Source organism: Papilio xuthus, unplaced genomic scaffold, assembly GCF_000836235.2.
Source record: "Papilio xuthus unplaced genomic scaffold, Pxut_1.1 DF826923.1, whole genome shotgun sequence".
NCBI lineage: Eukaryota > Metazoa > Arthropoda > Insecta > Lepidoptera > Papilionidae > Papilio > Papilio xuthus.
This window is the reverse complement of record NW_013531726.1, coordinates 3,786,649-3,807,664: the sequence shown is the minus strand read 5'-3', so window position 1 is coordinate 3,807,664 and position 21,016 is coordinate 3,786,649. Positions and strand designations below refer to the sequence as shown.

At 31.2% G+C, this 21,016-nt stretch overlaps 1 protein-coding gene across 1 annotated transcript in view; it reads left to right on the top strand.

The window, feature by feature from the left end:
• Positions 1–21,016, top strand: part of LOC106122333 (lachesin) — a 92,383-nt gene that overhangs the window by 47,649 nt on the left and 23,718 nt on the right. Inside the window, exons 2-4 of the mRNA XM_013318273.1 lie at positions 4,252–4,293; positions 20,212–20,291; positions 20,871–20,992. Of these exons, the coding sequence (XP_013173727.1) occupies positions 20,228–20,291; positions 20,871–20,992 (186 nt within the window). The 5' untranslated portion in view covers positions 4,252–4,293; positions 20,212–20,227. The remainder of the gene's footprint in view (positions 1–4,251; positions 4,294–20,211; positions 20,292–20,870; positions 20,993–21,016) is intronic.

Genomic DNA, 21,016 nt, shown 5'->3' with positions numbered 1-21,016 from the left:
CAGTGTTGGAATGATTAGTGAGGGGACATAAAGTAGACATTTTAGTTAGGCTAGTGTTGCGTCAATACACTGGCACATATGTATATGCATTTTCTAACAGCATGTACGAAAAAAAATAGTTACAACCGTAAATGGAACAATATTATTTACTTAAATTTTAACATAATCCGACATTATTTGTTATGCTTCATAAACTACTATGTCGAAAACAAAAACTTTATGTAAAAATTTGATCGAGAATATTCACACTAAAACATTAAACGTAGCTTTAAAGTTTAAAGCGATTTTAACTAAAAAATACTATTGGAAAGCAATTAATTTGGGAATTGGCCACGCTGGCTCGGTCCGGAGCGAAGTGGGGTAGCGAAGGGTAGTGCGGGGTAACGCGGGGTAGCGCGAAACCCCGACAAATGGCGCACGTCATTTAATTCTGTTGATCTCATGTTTGTGCTGTGCGCCATCATATTTAAATTGAATTTGTGAATATCCACGTGCTGAAGTAAACAAAAGCGGATTATTACGCCGCTCTTAGGATCGTTGTGTGAAATTGAACGTCATTCTTAATTAAATAAATTTTGATAACATTTTACACGGAGTTGGAAAAAATTGTTTTATTTTTGGAAACAACGGATTTGATTGAATTAATGGATTTATTTTATTAACAACTTGTGACTTTAAAATTGAATGAATATAAAGTTGTTTTTTCTTTTGTTTTTAGAAGATTTTACAGAAATCTTTTATAAAATTTACATTTACCTAATTCTATTCTCTTCTATCAATATATATCTATCTTGTAATGAGTTAGAACTATATAGTTTAACATTGTCTGCTGGAAGGTAAATAAATAGCAACATACTATTTTACATAGTACGTCGCTATGCTAACGAGTGCTTAGCAAATAACTCATAATATCAGACATAACTCATTATGTTACCAAGAGCACTCCTTACACTGAACATTTACTTTAAACAATTTTTAGTTACAATGCTACTTATACCATAATTCTGACGATCTCAGATAAACAAGATTATAACGGATAAAAGTAAATTTTGAAATCCATTAATCGCGATTTATCACTCTACGAAATAATATTCTTGCCGTTGTCTATACTAATATCATAAAGAGGAAATACTTGATTGTTTGTTTGTCGTGAACTATACTATCCCCGGGAGACATTGGTTATATTTTTACTAGATTTTTGTTTAATTCCGCGCAGACGGCGTAGCGGACAACAGTTAGTTCAAACTAAAGAAGTTCCTAATAAAACGCATTTATACCTACAAAAATATGTACTAAAAACAATGCTTTTTCTCTTTTTCTCCGTATTTTTTTAGAGACTTTTGTTCTTTTGAACATGTCAGTCCCTTAAAAAAAACAATGGTAATAGTAGTAGGGCGTAGTTGAAATCTAAACCATTATTACATGTTGATAAATAACTTGAACATATCACGTATTAATATAAGTTTGTTGGACACGTAACTACACTATTAATGCTATTATCAAGTACAAAGTGCTCAACAAGTAAAGTTTAATTGTAGTTTCTACTTGAATCGTCTAAACACGCACAATGATAGAGACTGTGGCTTCTGCGCACGCCGCAAACTCAATAACTCTGCTCATAATAAACTTTCACGGATTAAAAACACAAATACGAACTTGTAATAAATCGTAATGCTTTCCTTATTTGACTATAGTGGCTTACTTAAAAAAAGAATAGATTAAAAAACTTGTGACAATCAGTGTGCCGTCTTTCCGACCTCTTTATTTTTATTTTTTATTTTGATCTAGATTAAGTATTTTTAGTTTGTTTTTTTAAATAACGTCGTACAAAAATAGGATAAGACAGACAGAAAAATAATAGTCTTTAAGACTATAATTTTTCTTGCACTTAAATATTTAAAGGTTTTTAATTTTTTTTCATGTCTCTATCAAAATTTGATACTTACGTTTTCCACTATTGATTTCGAGTTTTGTTCAGTTCAATACCGAGATAGTACATTAATTTCAATCACAGACAGGTGGTATGCTATGGGAAGTTCATCGCTATTCAATTGTCTTAAATTGGGACCAAAGAGCAAGTAATTATTATGCATAACTTCACAAGTGCTATTATAGTCCGCAGACTTAATGGCCCTTTCCAAGATCTTGATTTAACAGCTATCGTAGGGTTAGGGCTTAAACTTCGCCAAGTTTTCTGATAATACTTATTTATATATTAGCTGTCGCCCGCGACTCCGTCCGCGCGGAATTAGAAAAAACTTCCAGACTTTGTTCTACATCTATGCTAAATTTCAACGAGATCCGTTGAGCCATTTCGGAGATACGTTCATGCAAACATCCATCCATCCAACCATCTATCCATCCAAACATTCGCATTTATAATATCAGTAAGTTTAAAAAATGCGTAGTTTATTGATAAATCATATATTAATGAAAAGAATGAAGTGAGATTTATAAAAAAGAAATTGTTCCTCGCAATATTCTGAACACTATCATATATTCGTGTTGAAGACCGAACTTGTGCAAACTGTATACAGTTTTTTGTGAGATCCCAAAAGTTGGCGTTTTCATAACTCTTTCTTTGTTGAAAAGACTTTAACAAGATTTTCCGCGACGTAACCATCGCAGTGGCCGACTCTGGACGCAAATGGAATATTGCAATACCAGAATAATACGATAAGAAAATATTTTTACCTATTTTTAATATAACTCGTAATAAAAATATAATGAAAGTGAACTGGAATCAAAATAAAATCAACAAGAATTATGACAGTTTTTTTTAGATAAAAATAAATATTTTTTAATTAAAAAAAAACAACTTTTAGTTTTATGATATTTCTTAAAAGCCAACAATATATTTTTAAGATTAACTTTATATTTTTCTATAACAAGTATGATCTACTTTTGATAAAGAGAAAAACATGTATAGAATGCGAATGATTAAAGGGTCTTGAATTAATCTAACGGAATATTATCTCTTGATATATCTCTATTGAAGGAAAATATATTTTCTTTCAAATAAAACCTACGCAAACGGATGAAAAATAAAATAACATTTTTTTATTAAATATTCGTGCTCATGACATGTGAGTAATGTGACGTAAGAATTCTTTTATTAAAGATAAATAAATATAAATACGTAAATTCAAAGTTAAAAATAAGCTTTATGAATTTTGTCCATAAATGTAACCTCCTTAAGGGACTCCTTTTAATAACATATTTTAGTAAATTATTCGTTTTTTAATATTTTATTTTATATCATAGATTTAAGACTACACGTAATTATAGAAAAGGGGGTGAATAATAAATTTAATTTCTTATTATTATTTGTACTGTCTAGTTGTATTTAAATTATGTTTAAAATGATGTTTGGTAAAGTTATCTACCCATGATATTCATGTTACCATCTTTATTACCTCTAAGTTCACTTTTAAAGCTATTCCTAACAAATACTAAACCTTAATTCAAACTGTTTCTTGTATCATTAAAATTAAATATTTTTGATATGATTAAAAGGTATTTATTTTAAACGAGGTAATTTCTACTTAATAAATATGTTACGGGGTCCTATTATACGTCGTCTTCGTAACTCGGCGTTAGGCTATTGTTCCTGAGTTTGGGTACTTCGAAACAAACTTCCACGCTCAAGTGTTTGCTCCCGGCTCTTTGGTAAATTGTTATTCATAGCTTTGTATAAACGCTGTTCACTGCAAAGAGTGCTCCACTCATACTCTTATCTAGCTCTTAATATCAACTCCAGTTGGAGAAGAAACATTTTTCTATGTGTGTAATTTTTATGTTACGCCTTCTAAGACAATTGCACATAAGTACAAAAGTTTAGATGAGATATATGTGAAAAGAAAAATATGTTTTTAACGTAAATAAACTTGTCATTACATGATTAGATCTTACATCTTAATAATATTATAAATGCGAATGATTGGATGGATGTTTGTTTGAAGGTATTTTCAGAACGGCTGTATGGATTTCGCTGATACTTGGCATAGCTGTAGAACATAATTTGGAAGAACACATAGGTTACTAATTAAGTTTTTTTAATACTGCGCGGATAAACACGCGGGCGACAGCTAGTGGTTACATAAAATCAACTTTAACATTATACAGTTAATATCCAAAACTACAAAAATACCTGTACATAATTATATTCTCAGTGCTTGTATTAGTCATTCAGCAGTGATAATCAACAATTATATGTACTCTCAAAATTAATAAGCATTTTATGTTTAACAGGTACAATGTTTATTGAAGCAGATTATGCAGTTAAAATAAAAGGTGAGTACCGAAATTAAATACGAATCACTTTACATTTATTGAATGAACTTCAACTCATCCAAAAACGTAATTTAAAGACTTACACGGACTTTGATCCGAGAAATCTCAGCGTTTAATTTTAAAGTTTAGTTTTACTTAAAATAATTATTTCTAATGCTCTTAATACTTTTAAATATTGAAATGCAATTTGAATATCAAGATAAGACCTTCAAGAATAATAAGGACAACAATAGTTTGGGTAGTTTCTCATACGGAAATAATAAAGGACATGCGCAATGCTCTACGGTCTTGAATAACCTGCATCCGTACAATCGAAATCAAACTTTATTGCATTGACATACGATATTTTATTAGTATACCACGTGTATCACTGTGTGCAACGCAATGGTAAGTTAGTACGAAGATGCGCTACGAAACACGCACTTATGCGCAACATTTGCACACATCAAAGCTGTGAGTGTTCACACAGAATAGCAGCGACTCCAAGTTGTTTTCCGTGTGTGTATATAAAACTCTCTGTGTATATATTTTCGTTGGAGTAAGATGGGAAAAGACGAAAAGCGTTGGTAGTAAAAGCGAGCGAAACGCCGGCCGGGCGCGCCTGACAGTTGTCAGTACATTGTTGAACACGGCCAGAGATGGTAGTCTCTTGGGAGACTGATTTTAGCGCTCGACTTTTCGATTTCCCGCGCTTATACTGATAACTTAAATTTACATTTATAACGGTTGTTAAATAAAAGTATCACGTGGTATATGAATAAAGTAATTTAAAATTTAAATATCCATCGTGTTTGAATTATGAAATTGTGTAAAAGTTTTTTAAAATACTTCTTTATGAATGGGTTTTGTTCCTTGATTGTCGTCGATTGTTGAAGTAAGTTTTTGTATAGTATTTTCGATGTTGTAATTTTATCTTATTAAAAACTCTTTTGTTTTGTGCAAAAAGTTTTATAAACTTTTTCTTCAGCTAATAAACATCAAGTTTTTATTCATATATACTTATAATAAGAATAAAATTACATATTTATTAAAATAACCATGTATTTTGTGTACGTAATTTTATTTTAACTTTTAATATATTTCACTTTCTCGGATCAGTAACAAAAATTTCAACAAGTAAACAAAGAATAGTATAATAAAAACCATTCTAAATGTAAACGTCTTCAACGCTTAATCAAAACCAAAATTGTTTAATAAACTCTAAATTACAAAATGTTAAATAAAATACTTAATTTAAATTTTGCAGTATCTTTATGCAAATGACGATACAAAACCACTATAATGTTTTAGTAGCATCAGTCGCTAAATATAAAGTAAAAGCTAAATAAAACAGAAGCGAGCAGCGCTTGGTACGAACAGCGATTGATTAAAACAGACATTGTTTTTACTTAATCTGTTGAATATAACTTTGAAATCTCTTGCAGTATTTTGAGAAGCGTTTTTGACAATGCAATCCAATATTATTTTACTATGATAAAGTTTCTCTTTAGCTTGTCATGTCAGTGTTTTGTTTTTTGTACTTTTATGTCGGTAAAATGTTTGTTATTTATTTTTTATAAAGTTTACAGAATTTGATATAATATCAAGTATTTATTCCCGAATGACAGGAGTATTATAAATTTTATATGGCAGTCTTCTATGTAACTTTATGAGTATGTATGAAACTCATATATATAGTATAGTGTTCGTTTCATTTATATAATAGTAGTATCTAATTTGACTGTTATTAAAATGTCACGTGTCAATAGAATTCTTTGGAGATACTTTTGACAGTATTCAGTCGAGATTAGCCTTATTCTTTTAATAGCTAATTATGGATTACTTTTATGCATGACATATTGTCAGTATGTTTTGGATTAAATATGCAATTTACTAAATCTAAAACTAACATTTTAGATCATTAGCTAATAAAATATCAATGCTTTCACAGTATTTCATTAGGTTATTAGTCCTGTCGATACTAATTTCAACTGAATTGATAAGTAGATGAAATACTCTTAGTCTGAATGGGTAAGCACTTGTCTCCAGTCTCAATGTTTATATTCAAGCAATTGCTCAACTGTCCGTAGTTAAATCAATACTGTCAAAGAGAACTGAAATTTTAATCATTCAACTTAGTCTTGAGAAGTCTCGATAAGATTGTTGAATTTAAATAATTTACACATAATAAATAATTGAAATACTTAATACTTTAGTCGAAAAGGTTTGAAATAAAATATTACCTTTGTGTATCTATAATAGATTTAGAAAATTATGGAATTAAAGTATGAGTTACAGGTTACAGAAGATTTATAGAATTTATACAAAAAGAAAAATTTAACTATCCCCATTAACCAGTGGGGTAGGCAGAGACAAAGACCTTAAATTTGTTGCAGTTCTGACACACCTCTCTCACTTCTACATTCATACATCTATGCATACATGAATGCCGGTTTCGGGTGTTCCTAATAGCGCCCTTCTTGAGTTTTTATAAATCATACAAAAATGTAATATAATTTGTAAAATAAATAAAATTGCCATACTATGTTAAATCAAATCGTATGATGCTACTATGACCTTAAATATAATTTTGTACTTTAATAATAAATAGAAAAGACATATTCTATAATAAATATAAAAATCTATATACGCCACTGTACATACCAATAAAGGCTTACAAATCGAATAATTCCGACAAAGGATCTTGATCGTTACGATCTTATTTTCTCAGCGACTGGAAAAATGCTCTTACGAATATATTGACGGCAATATTTTTTATTATCATATAAGATCTTTGAAGTGAATACAAAGTATTACACCTCTAAAAGGATTTGACAGCCATCCAATTCGACTTTCATATTTTTATATGATAAAGCATTCGGTTTCAAGGTGAAGAGGTATTATTTTGAGAAAAGATATTTTCTGAAAGAACACTAACTAGTGAAGCCACTGGATCTTTCTAGAGAAATAGTTTCAATCAACTGTTAGATAAAGTTCGACTTGACGAAGCGTGCAATTTAAAATTGGAAAAGAATAGTTTAGAATTGCGCGGACTGGCCCCGGAGCAGACAAAGGAATTCTAAAAACTCTTATTAGGTTTATTTCTTGCATTCTTAACGATATTAATACCCGTATTATAAGTCACATACCTTAGCTTTCTGAGACCAACATCTCCGTTTAAAACATATTGTTATTTCAGTTTTAGCTATATGTTTTATACAGGATTTTTGGTCTCAGAAATCAACGTATAGATAATTGTATTGTAGCGAACTTCTTCAAAAAAGTAAGCCCTTAGTTCAGTAGATATTTATTAAGGAAACCGTTTTGTTTTTATGAAAAACGATACAAATTATATCATTTGTACAGGATTATACTAAGCACACAATTCGTCTCGTTTCTACGATGTTTTTTTTTCTAAAACATTTTCATAATAAGGCTTCCTTGAGGAAACACTTTAAAGGAATATTTATAAGGCTACATTGATCAACGTTATATTTTTGGTGTACAAAATAGGAAGCTTTAACTGTATTATAATTTTATTACTTCGATTGAAACCTAAAGTGTCAGCAATTTAATCAACAGATTGCGCAAACTTTTGGTCCTATTTAATCTGTATACGGAATTTAGATGCAGCCATAGTGGTCTGCACCAACAATGCTTACGTTGAAGTTTGTAACTTTATATCTCCCTCCCTTAACCGGTTTATACATCCAAGATTGCTGAAATCCAACCAAAGGGTACGATCTTCAACGACTCTTTAATACACGTATAATGCGTATGTATAATACGAAACTGATTAAACAAGCTTGAACAATTCCACTATATCATATTGTAGTCCTATAATAAGTGTTAGTTCTATAAGTCCCATAAAAAATAAGATAGTATTTTAAATATATTTCAGCTTAAAAATGTGTTAACCCTTTTATCGTACACTGATATAAGACATTACCGGAATCCATGATTGAAATATAATTATGTGTAGACTTCCGACATGCTATTTTGACAAAAAATAACATAGTATATAAGTGCCACCAAGCAAGCTTATTTTCTGATACATAAAAAAAAGATATATCAGAGAAAAAAATAAAAACGATATATCAACAAGTATCAGTATGCTAAAAATATTCACATAAAATATGATAGAGAGTTTGTAAACACAGCTGGCATGATAGTGGCGACATACAATATCTGGATGATGGATGAATACTGCCGCGTGCACAACAATTGCATTTCAAATTAATACCAACGTCCGTTCGATTTTTGTTCTATCATTAGAATCGGAGTATTGTAATCGTCTGGTTCTTGTCTCATCTATGATAATCATCATGATATAATCTAGTACATTTTTTTTTACTATTATGATGATAGAAATAGTTGTAATGAAATTATGTGTCGTATTTACGGCAGCTCTGTTTTATAATTATTTAAATAAAAAGTTATTTTTTTGTCTTTTAAATAAATAAGTGGCAATTAACTTTTAGTATTCTCTATTTACAGTTTAAAAGGCTTTCTGAGAGATACTTTAAATGCATATTCAGAGGGAAATATTACTATTTGAGTCGAATTTAATTAACCTCAATCCTAAGCAACGTAATTGTACTAAATAATCCAAATGAAGAGTTTATTCTACTTGAACTTTTCCAGTACTTGTGAAATTAGTTACGTTAGAGCAATTGTGCGACATTTGGCAAAGAAAAGAGTAAACTGTCGGGGGAACCTGCACGGTGCAGAATAAATGAAACGAGACAATGCCGAGCAATACAATTGCAGTGAAAAGACGCGCGGTCCGTGTGTTCCAGTTGCGAACAAGAGAAATGGTAGCGCGTCGCAGGTGCAGCGTGGAACAATATAGCGGAGTGGGCACAATGCTCTAGCGCCTAGGCGACTAGGCGCCCACGCTACTGCACTTGATTGCGCCCCTGGCTGACAGGAATGTTTTCAAATTTGACTGCGCACTCTCGCGTACGCCTTGTCGCGTTACCTTTTATTAAATACTTTTTGCACCCATCTCATTGCTGCGTGATTTTTCAGCATAAAATGTCTGGAAGTCTGAAGTGTGAATTTTTTGAACTATGCACATACATGTTTTGGTGATAATATGTACCTAAATTTAGTAAGATGGAAATAATGAAAAGCAATAATTTAACATGACAAATGAATATCTTTGGTACTGATTTTCTTACTCTGAAATACAGGGTCAGGTCAAGATATAAAATTATTAAAAACAAAACAACCATCATAAGTCTACAAAATTTTTATACTCAGGCTAAACAAGATGTCTATCCTATAAAACTTTATTTAAAAGATAGTTTGAAAATATATCATTGGACATAAAATACAAGGCAATTAAAGTGACCAGAATTTTTTGATGCCGGCGACTGGTTTTGAGCACAAAGCTATGACCATCCGGAATTCATGCTCACGGTCCACTGCCCGCTCATCAATCATTCCGATATTGCGTGACACATCAACTTGCGTCTCACACACGCGCAAACACACACACATAGACACCGAAAAGCGTCCTGTTTACATACCCGTTTCAAATACATGAACTGGACAAAGCAACATTTGGATGTGTCATCAAAGCGTAAACTTTGCGACTTTAGTATTTTTATCGTGGTCTTTATTATTAATATTTAAATAGCCCTTTGTAACGTCAGTATTTCTTGGAATTTTTTTATTTAATTAATTACTTGTTGTTCATTTATATTAATGCTGAGTTGAAATGTCAATGAACTAGTTAAGGGTACGGATTTTCGATCACATGATCGCGGGTTCGAATCTCGACTATAGTCGTAAACCTTATCCTAGCACAAGCCTAGAGCTTAGTTGACATAGATCAAGAAATTTTAAATGTTACAATATTTTTATGTCTTATGATAGTATTAATTTGTAAATATTGACAATACGAATATAACACAAAAAACTGCAGGGAGTCTTTTTAAAGTATACTATGTAGTTGTATTCGAATGTTATTATAAAAACACATAGATAAAGTTGTTACATTCAAATCGCACTACCAAAAGCGAGCTGTGATACACAAATATAAAACCAAAAATCCAATAACGTCAGAAGTGAGCAGTCGACGTTGTATTTGCTTCTCGTCAGACGAATTTGCGGCCGAACACTCGACACCGGAATAGAATGAAAATCAAATACATCATAACAACCAGCCCAAAGCTACTGCAATACCTATTTGTATTATTAAGTTTTTATTATTCTTATAGCTTTAGATATTACCAAACAGATACAGATATTTAGAGCCTACAAATAAAGTTTTAAAAAACATTTAAATTACATTTTAGTTTAAACACATGTAGATTTTTTTATATGCTGATATTAGATTTTATCAGAAAATAATTGAAATATGATTATACGTAGGCTTCTAAAATACGGTATTGACATATAAATATTAAAATACTTATACTGGAAGATATTTTGCTGATATACAGCGTGTCCCAAAATTCAACGATAAAACTTTAATGGTGTATAGCCAAATTGATAACTACACGGGGAAAAAACTGAGTGGTACTGTTATTATGTGGCCGCGTCCGCGAAATAATACCAGTACCATTCATCCTGATGAAGGGCCCCGATGGGCTCGAAACTAATCGGTGCCGCCACCGGACGAATATACGTGAGTGTTTCGCCGTGTTTATACATCAGTTTAGTATAATGTCTCACGAAATTTTGAATACTTTACACGGGGAAAAATACTAAAAAAATCCAACTGTTTTTGTTTAAAAGTTACATTAACTTTTGTAACTTTTATAATTTGATACCCTCCACCATATGATTAGATACTCTGGCTACAAATATGAAGATATTCCAGCATTTTTTTTTAATATATTTAAGGGCTATGTTTTAACGCACACTTTTATAACGTTGACGTCTATTATATCACACTACATATGTTTTTGAATTTCTTCGCAGATATGTGCAGGTTGCAACACGATGTTTTCCTTCACAGTAAGAACGTCGGATAAATGTTCATATGTAAATCGAAAAACACATCGGAACATGTCGGGATTCGAACCCAGGACCTGAAGATTACAAATCAAGTGTTTTCACCCCTGAGCCACCGACGCTCTTATATTTTATAGTATAATATGTTTAGCTTTTTTAGTCTCGATTTTTTGGATGTATTTATACATTGGTGTTGTTGAAAATATCTTGCATCTTAATTTGTCAGTGAACTTAATTGTAGCAAATGGCTACTCGATTCTGACGTCATTCTATCCATCCAATTATGAAATGGATGCATAGTACTGATGTTGGTCTGCGTAATGTAAAGCGTGTTCCGTTTAGATCGATGCTACTGTAAAGGAACGAGAATCCTCTGCAAGATCAAGAATAAAATGGAACAGAATATTCAAATAACGCCAACCAAATACAATTCCTTGGGAGAAAAGGATTTAAACTCGTTCTCAAAGAATGTAGACAAAAAATGTTTAATATTCCACTCTCGTGGCGGAACAAAATGAGATATGCTAATGTATTTCATTTATTTGCTAAGCTTATAATTAATTAATTTTGAGCGGGAAGGTTTACAATTTACAGACATCTTAAGACATTGAATACGTTTCGGTTGAAATATCTTTCAGGGACTTATTGCTTAACATTTTTTATTAACAAGTATTTGGTGGTTAATTTCAATTCGAGTAAACGTTAATTGTAGATTGACACTACACATGTCATACTAATATTATATTATAAATGCGAAAGTTTTACATGGATTATACTGCGTATATCCAAAACGAATCTCCATGAAATTTGCTACAGATATAGAACATAGTCTAGAAGAACATATAAGCTACTTACTAAGTCTTTTTAAAACTTCGCGCGGAAGAATTCGCAGGCGACAGCTAGTATGCAATAAAGCAGATGCTTAATATAGGTCGGTCAGTCCAATAGCACTTACAATGATCACTCTTTATGGATTGTAAATGAAAGTGGGTACGTAAAGAATGTAGAGCACAAATGTGAAGTTGAACTAGATTAGGTTATTTAGATGTCATCTGGGATCTGTAATAAGTATAAATGCATAAGTGCTAGTAGAAATTAAAACAATCACTATATTTTGTTATTGTTTGGTTGCTCTTTATTTTACATTTTGTTCCAAAATATTTCCATTACATAATTACTCTTCTTAATTTCGCTGAAATTGCTGATGAAATTGCCTTTAAAATTTTAAACAAATTTATAAGATGTTAATCAAACTCATGAAACAAAGGTTTTATATGCAAATATTTATGTAACACAAATAATAAAATTGTCTTACTGATAACAGTAAAAGTAGCTTCGTGTTCCATCAAATGTATTCAGTGGGAAGTGTCAGTGCGAATAAGAAAAGTGAGGGTGGCTTAAGTCACATAAACGTTCCTCGAGCACTGAAGCGATTGCGGGTGAAATCGAACAAAAAGGATGTGCGATTCTGACGTAAGTGACGCGGCGAACAAACAAGAGAAGCGGGATTGTACCTTTCCATTTCCATCGCCGCGCCGACGCTTGTCATGCCGGCACTTGTTTGAAAATATAGTTTCATGTGAATTGTGAACACTTCACTTTTATGTGTCAGATTAAACTTTTTGTAGCGTTATAAACTAAACGTATGTAGCGCATTTAAACAGTCCTCCAATTGGTCAGATTGACGTAACATTAATAAAAGAAAATAAAATGAATTGAATGGTCCTGTTCCTTTTTCAAATGTAACAAAAGTAACCTTATTCAAGGAAGAAACTTGTTTTATTGTTAAAGTTTTCTTTCATTTTTCCGCATTAATTTTTCGAGGAGTGTCATTTATCATCAACTGAAAACGAATATTCATTTTCTTGTCAACGGTATCTGTAAATATATTACTGCGCTAGCTTTTTTTTGCTCAAATGAGCACATATTTCGCTTTGTTCCAAGGGAGATAAATAATGAAGCGAAGTCACTAAAATGAGGGTGACATATTATCCGTGCGTGAGGGCGATGATAAAATTACAGTTTTGATTTTGTTTGCCAAATGTTATGGCTTCAATTTTCCTAAACAGATAACTTTCGACGACGAAAAAGCGAGTGCCAAACGATATCAATTTTATTAATTGTTTGAACATGCGATCCCCTAATGGTTTAGATTGAACTAGGGCTTGGAAAGTTTGGATAAAAAATAACAAAGCCTTCGTTAAAAATACAAACTATTTTTTTTATTTTAACTCGATGACTATATAATTTTTTTACAAATTAAAAGTTCAAAACAGTTTCATTTCCAGTTTACTCTTATTGTCAGACGTACAAACTAAGTAACAATCAACTCGTGTATTTTTTTTATTTTATTGTATAAGAAAACCAACAGCGTATTATGTAATATTAACATCGAGTATTAGCAAGGCCAATAATAGGTTTACCAATAAATAAAACTTAATATTAACAGAACTACTTCCTACGATCAATGATAGTCACGTTAGTATAAACGTTTAGTTTTAAGCAATAAGTCAAACCAACTAATATTCGTTTATAAATTTGTATAAATCGCCCTAATACACAGGAACATTCGCTTTTAATCGGTCATAAACCGAATGACCAATCCGATTACTTAACATTCATCATGTTATGTGACGCAATATAAGCGCCTGCGATACATCCAGATTAAACGCTTATGGATTCGAGTAAAAACACTGAATTGTTCACAGATAATGTTTAATCTCTGATGTAAAACGATATAACCTCGTTTATTTTATGGTCATGATTTAATAAAGTTTACATTGATTTTATATACTCTTTACAAACGAGAATTTACATGTAGATATATAAGTATAGGTAACATGAAATAGATGTCTACCAGTCACTAAAACAGTCGGATTATTTTACTGTGTGCTTACACTTAACTTGGTTTGTCAAACTAAGACTACTCTAAGTGACACTCTTAGTGTCCATTAAACGTTTCCATAAGTGAAACATAGTAGGCTAGTATCATAAAGGCGTTAATTCAGCGTGGCTATATGTAGGGTAGGTTCTTATCCACGAGTCGCATTAGCAACGGTGACAGTTCATCCATCTTGTTTGTTACTCGGTTAATTAAGTCTTCCTACTGTAGCCTCGTACAGCTGGGAATTAAATTTCAATTATAGTAACACTTGTGTGTTTCAACACGTTAGTATAAGTTTTAATTTTTAATTTATAATTAAATTTAAATTCTTATAGAAATGCAGTTTACGACCACACACAGAAGACAGGCGTGAAGTGGAAGTGAACTTTCAGGAAGAGAGGATGCATGGGAAGGGAAATTTTTTTTTTTCTGTGCATCCTCTTCTCCGTCGATTCAAGATGCGCAACGCATATGCGATTGCGTATGTCTATGGGCAACGGTCACTTCGCTATTTCAGCGATTTCAAGTGGACGCTCGCTCGTTTGCCACCTTATGATATAAAAAAAAAGTTATTAAAAGAGGTAATATTTTTTAAATAAGTTGTCAATTATTTATAAATCTATAGGTCCCAAAGATTTGCTCTTTGACACTTCGCGGAATAATAGATCTTCAATAAATTCGGTTCATGGAATCGGGTATAGACCACAATGTAATGTTCGTAGAAGTCATTTTATATGCGAGTTTGTTAGTTTAAACATACCCACAAACCCGCGAAAGATATAACTGTAGTTTCAGTCAGTAGTCCTATTAAAATAGGAATTAAATATACCTAAACCAACATTTATTGTAAATAAAAAAATGAATAAGTCGGACATTTCACTGTCATGACATCCATTAATAAAAATATTAATAAAGCGATTACGTTTAAAATATTATAAAGAGAAAATAAAATCGAATCACATCACATTTTATTGTAGCGTAAAATATAATTTAAAGTTGCCTGAATTTCGGGACAATTTATGAGAGATTAAAAATGGCGTCACTCTTACACAAAAAACAACTCAAACAAGACTTTTCAGAATATTTTTAAAAATAAAAGCTTATTTATCATACATTGTAGGCTGTAGGCGACATGTGGTAAATTGTGGTCATGAGTAATGATAGTAGATGACAACTTGTCGCTTAAAATATACCATTCGGAGATCTGTACACCTCAGCTTATATTGACCAATTTTTGTCTTTAAAAAAACATAAGTGATATCAAATCCTAAAACTGTTCATGTGTTTGAAAATTATTTTCATATGCTATAAAATTGTTTCAAAATTTCATGGAGATTATGGACAATATCTCATTTTCACTTAGAATATACGCCATAGTTAAGTTTTAAGATAATCAATTAGCTTTAACAGCTCCATTGGGTGTTACTAGTGCATCACTAGATTACCCAAATTAACCATAAATGGTAACTTAAGTTTAATTTAATTTCTCAGTTATGTGCAATTTTTATGTTAGTTATTGTTTCTTGGTTTAATCTTTATTACCTATAATAAAAACTTTTCTTTCTTTCTTTACTGCGACTGTTGCAAATAGACGTACTCAATAGTATATACATTGCCTACCTTTAATCGACGGAAGAGGTGATGCACAGAAAGAGAATATACGAATGCATGAGAGGATTCTCATCCGGAAAAATTCACTTCCACTTCCCATCCTTTCCTTATAGGATAAGGGTGGGATAGGAAGGAGGACTAAAATTAGGCCTCCGGGACGCATCCAAGATTTCTATTCTTTTACAAGAAGAAGCTTGTAAGGAATTCACAGAAAACTAAATTTTCCTCATCGAAATCATCCATACTTTGGCAATTTTTCGACTTTATAGTAGTGAAACCATAACTGGATACTCAATTTTACGGTCTCGTTAACAAGCGGTTCTTGCTATAAATCGTTCAATACAGCTCGTATCGTTAAATTACCGACAACAAGAAAATTTATTACTAGCTAAAGTTAATTTCCTTTCGATTATAATCATTCAATATATAATTTTTTTCACTAAAATAAACTTCGTTACCTCTTGAGCGATCTTTGCGATTTTAAAAGGAGACTGGAGAATACAAAGATTGAAATAGTATCGTACCAGATCTGATATTATTAAATGCAATGGCTAAGAAACTGGCAAATTTGGCGAATCGCTGCTCTTTTTCCCCCTTTTTCCAAAAAAAAATAATCGAACTTAATCGAACTGTTTGTTGCTTGTATGTAACTTAAACGTTATAATATTTTAAAAAGCAAGTTTCTTCAAATTGTTGTTAAAATTATGTGCATTTTTGTAAATTCCAACAGTTCAATAAATTTTTTCATTGTAATTTTTTTATCACTTTGATATTTTCCTAATCAATCGCGTGATTTGAGTGTTACGATAATAAGAAACAACATTTAAAGTACATAAAAGACATAATTAAGTATTTACAAATGTAATACATTTTTGCTGTCATTTTAAAATGTTTAAAATATTTGTCAACTTTAATATCTACGAAGGTGACCTTAACTATGAGACAAATGGTAAGCTTTTATCTTGAGTCTAATCTAGACAGTTTGTTAAAGAATTTAATACAGTAAATTAATTTTAAATTCTTTGAATTAGTAATGACTCGTACTGAAAACGTTTACTAAGAAATCTTGACAACACTCAATTAAATAATATGATTTCTTAACTCAACTGTAAGCCCTTCAAAAGAGGTGTCTTGGAAAAATAATTTTATTTTTAGCTAAATATTCTTTAATATTTAACGAACCTTTATAGTGAATACCTTTTGTCTACGATATTGTTATATTTTCAATGAAAGATATTTTTTGTCAACAATTATAAACAACTTTCATATTATTATAACTCTTTATATTTGTTATTTATCGTATTGAATAATGAAATTAATATACGAATATCCAAAATTCACATATGTACATGTTGAAGTTTAATAATTTACAATGAATTAATACCTTCTTAATTAATATCTTCCTTCTTACTAATAATATAAATGGATTGATGGCTGGATGTTTTTTGAAGACATCTCTAAAACGGCTAAACAGATCGCGATGAAATTTTGCATACATATATAACATAATCTGGAAGAACACATAGGTTTAAGTTTTTTTTGTCAAAAATAATGTTGTGGTATATGGAAAATCTACTATAAAATACAAAATATATTTAAAGAAATTTTTAATCTATCAAAAATAAATCCCCATCACAATGCTACTTTATAGTATTTAGTTTAAAAGGCCTGACAGTTTCCGACCCGTTAAATAAGGTAAACTTACGGCGCAAGTCAAGGTTGAGCTCAGAGCCGCTTGAACTAGTTACTTAAAAGACCTTAGACCTGAGCACTCTCGGTGAGGTTATATAGGCCTTCTCAAAAAGTAACAGAAAACTCTTTGATGGTAACCATTAAGACAACTATCTTCCAGACCTACTTATATTTCATTTCTTTTAAACTTTTATTTTTAAACAAAGTCTGTGACCATTCTTTGATGCTGATGAATATTGAATAATTTATATCTTGTACTAGATTAAATAGTTTTTCCTTTTAAATTTATGCGTTAATTCTCTTTTTTAAATTTCCCTACTGTCGTAGTTTTTTACGTGTGCATTGCACTCGTTTAAATTTATTTTGTTCCACAGTAGTGATGTATGTATACCGCAGATTACGGTCTAAGATTGGAAAATTTATATTGATGCAAATTTCGGTTTGGCCATTAATATAGATAGGGATGCAATTAGTTCGGAAGAGGTTCAACCACATAGTGTGCTTATTTATAGCACCACGACTGATTTCTAGCCGGTCATGACCGACCAGACCTTAAATAGCAAAGGAAATTCGTACCAGATTTTCTATTCAATATATATCTAATATTTTTACACAGTAATTCAAAATGACATAAAAACTTTATTTGAATTCAATTACATTCGTATTAATTTCATTTATTTGTTATCAGAATTTAATTGGAAATGGCTTGATGGTATAAAATTCGTGGAAAATATTAATGATGTTTTCCATATTGTATTAAAGCTAAATTTCAGTACAATCTCGACATTGCGTTTAACCGAACTGTAGACCACATCTACAGACTCACATTTTCCGAAATTAAATTAAATTAAACACTTATAAACGCTACTTACATGTGGACCAATTTAAAATCATTCTTAGTAGTCTCAATTATGAATATATTTGGTTCGTCTGCACTAACTCTGTTATTATGGATATCAATGGACATCCCTTAACATTAGACGGCCAGTTAATTATTTGTTCCCATATAAAATACAAAAGTTGGATATAACTTAAGAACAACAAAAGACTGATTTCGAGGCCATATTATAGGACAATCTGACGGTACTACATTTTAGATGAATTCTGTAAAGATTCATTAATACTTGCCGACCTGAAAGTGATATATGACTTGAGGAAAGTAATGCGGAATCGTAATAAGTCGGACAAAGATACTGTTAAAAGTAGTTGCACTAACTCCTTAACCTGATTTCCACTGTTGAAACATCCGTAGAAAATCATAGAATCTTTAATGTTTTGGTTTTATCAAAGAACAAGACCAATAACAAAATCGTTATAGTTATTGTGTTTTAGTCGATATCACATACTTTTAGATCTGCGATAGGTTTTTATACATGGTATAATAAATATATGTAAATAATAATATTAAATTTATTTATTTAAGCTTTGTACACAGTTTAAAGTACATAGTGTAACATTACATAGAAATATAGTGATGTACTGGTGAGCTTAACTTTAAAAGAGTTCTCTTACAGCTAACCTTGCGATACAGAGAGGATATATAGTGGGTAATAACTGTATGTGTACAAGTAGACATCAATTTAAAAATTCTTATATTAGTATGATTTTAGTTAATATAATATTTGGTATGAATATCTCTTAACATAAACAAATTCAATAAGGACACGTAAAACAAAGGCTTTGCAGAACATTACAGTCATGATGAAATATTTTTCAAGAACAAAAATAGTCGCGACCCTACAGCGAATTCTGATAAAGGCTATAATTTTTGTTTCAGTACTTTTTATGTCGGCTTCGGAGCGGGGTTTGAAATTTTATTTCAAAGGCCTATTGTTTTATGTTTATCCGAACTTATAATAACAAGGGAGAAAGCTTGTTACAAGCATTTCGATTGCGAAAAATTGTTTGTAACAATTTATTGCTCCAACTAAAAATTTAATGATTAGCTCTAAATTTGTTCATTAACCTTTCAACCTTTTGATGTGTATTAAAAGAGTTTCTTAGAATAATTATTAAAACTTGAAATTATCAAACAATTTCAAACAATCATCAAATTATTTCAAATATGTGGGCGATATTATCAACACTTGATTTCCAAAGATTAATAAGTCGGTAAGAGTTTATTTTATTCCATATCAAAATAGCATTAGTAGGTCGTGTTGGCTCTATTTAAAGTTGTTTGTACGGTTGTCACTCTTGATGAAGTTTTGACGCGGTATCAAGCCTCAGTAATTGAATCTTGTGGGTCCCGTGACCGTTGAGTCGTTTTTGTTCGACAATTGCCTGCCTAGCCGAAAACTGCTCGCTTTGCCTTCAAGAAATGAATATAGTTATTGACAAATTTTCCTTGTCATTTGAATATAGAGGGGAAATTCCCAGCGGCGGGAATGGTCAACCTTTTCTTGATTTGAATCCCAAACTATAACTGCTATTTTCTTTATAATATTTGTTGATGCATAAATAAGTCGTATTTAAGTTGCATTTAAGTTTATATTATATTAACTTGTGTCATTCCCTTATCGTTCTTTAATTATATTTTTTTTATTTTTAGACGGGAGTATGTATACAAATAGCGCCTTTATCACACTTAGTTGTTTAAAAGTTTGGTGCAATACATAATTTTCATTGCCACAATGAAAATGCTATCGATGATAATACATTTTATGACAATTCTTGTTTATAAATTAACCTCTACTCTGAATTAATTATTAACTAAAATGAGATTAAAGTAATCATTATTTTAAAATCATATATCATGTCTGATAAAGTATGTTGTTTTGTTTCAGATTTAGCTGTGAACACATGTATGCACCGTCGACAAAGGCGGCCTGGTGGCTGGCGACATTTTTAACTGTTTTTGTCACAGGTACTCTTACTGTTTTTTTACACTCGACGTTTGCCACGACTCTTGCACGTAGTTGCCAAACTGTTCAGTTTAAAATTTTACGTGTACGTCTGTCTTAACCTTATTTTAAACTAGCTGTCGCACGCGACTCCGTCCGCGCGGGATAAAAAATAGATGTTGGCCGATTCTCAGACCTACTCAATATGCTCAAAAAATTTCATGAGTATCGGTCACATCGTTTCGGAGGAGTATGGGAACGAAAATTGTGACATGAGAATTTTATATATAAGATCAAATAATTTTGTTTTTTGTTTTAATGAAAGATTTTAGAATTTCTAATGATCTAAGTATTATTAAATATAGTAAAAATTTACAACTTTAACATACTTATGTCCGGTTTCTGAAAAGCCAATCAATTTAACTACCATTTGCCTCAAGAAATTATACACCTATTTATAAATGTTAAATGTTGTGCTGTCGACTATTAAAAAGCAGAGGTCGTGGATGAATAGTTTAACAAATCTTTCAGAAACCGACCTTAAGCCGTACGAAAATCTAGTTCTAAGAATTTTAATCTAGTGTTCAAACATTTTTTGTTAGGTGAGATGCCAATCCAAACTGAGGTGGAGCCGGAATTCTTGCAAGAGCTGGAGAACCACACAGTGACGCAAGGCCGCGACGTTCACTTCACCTGCGTCGTCAATCATCTCTCTAATTACAGGGTAAATAATTATAAATGTTGTAAC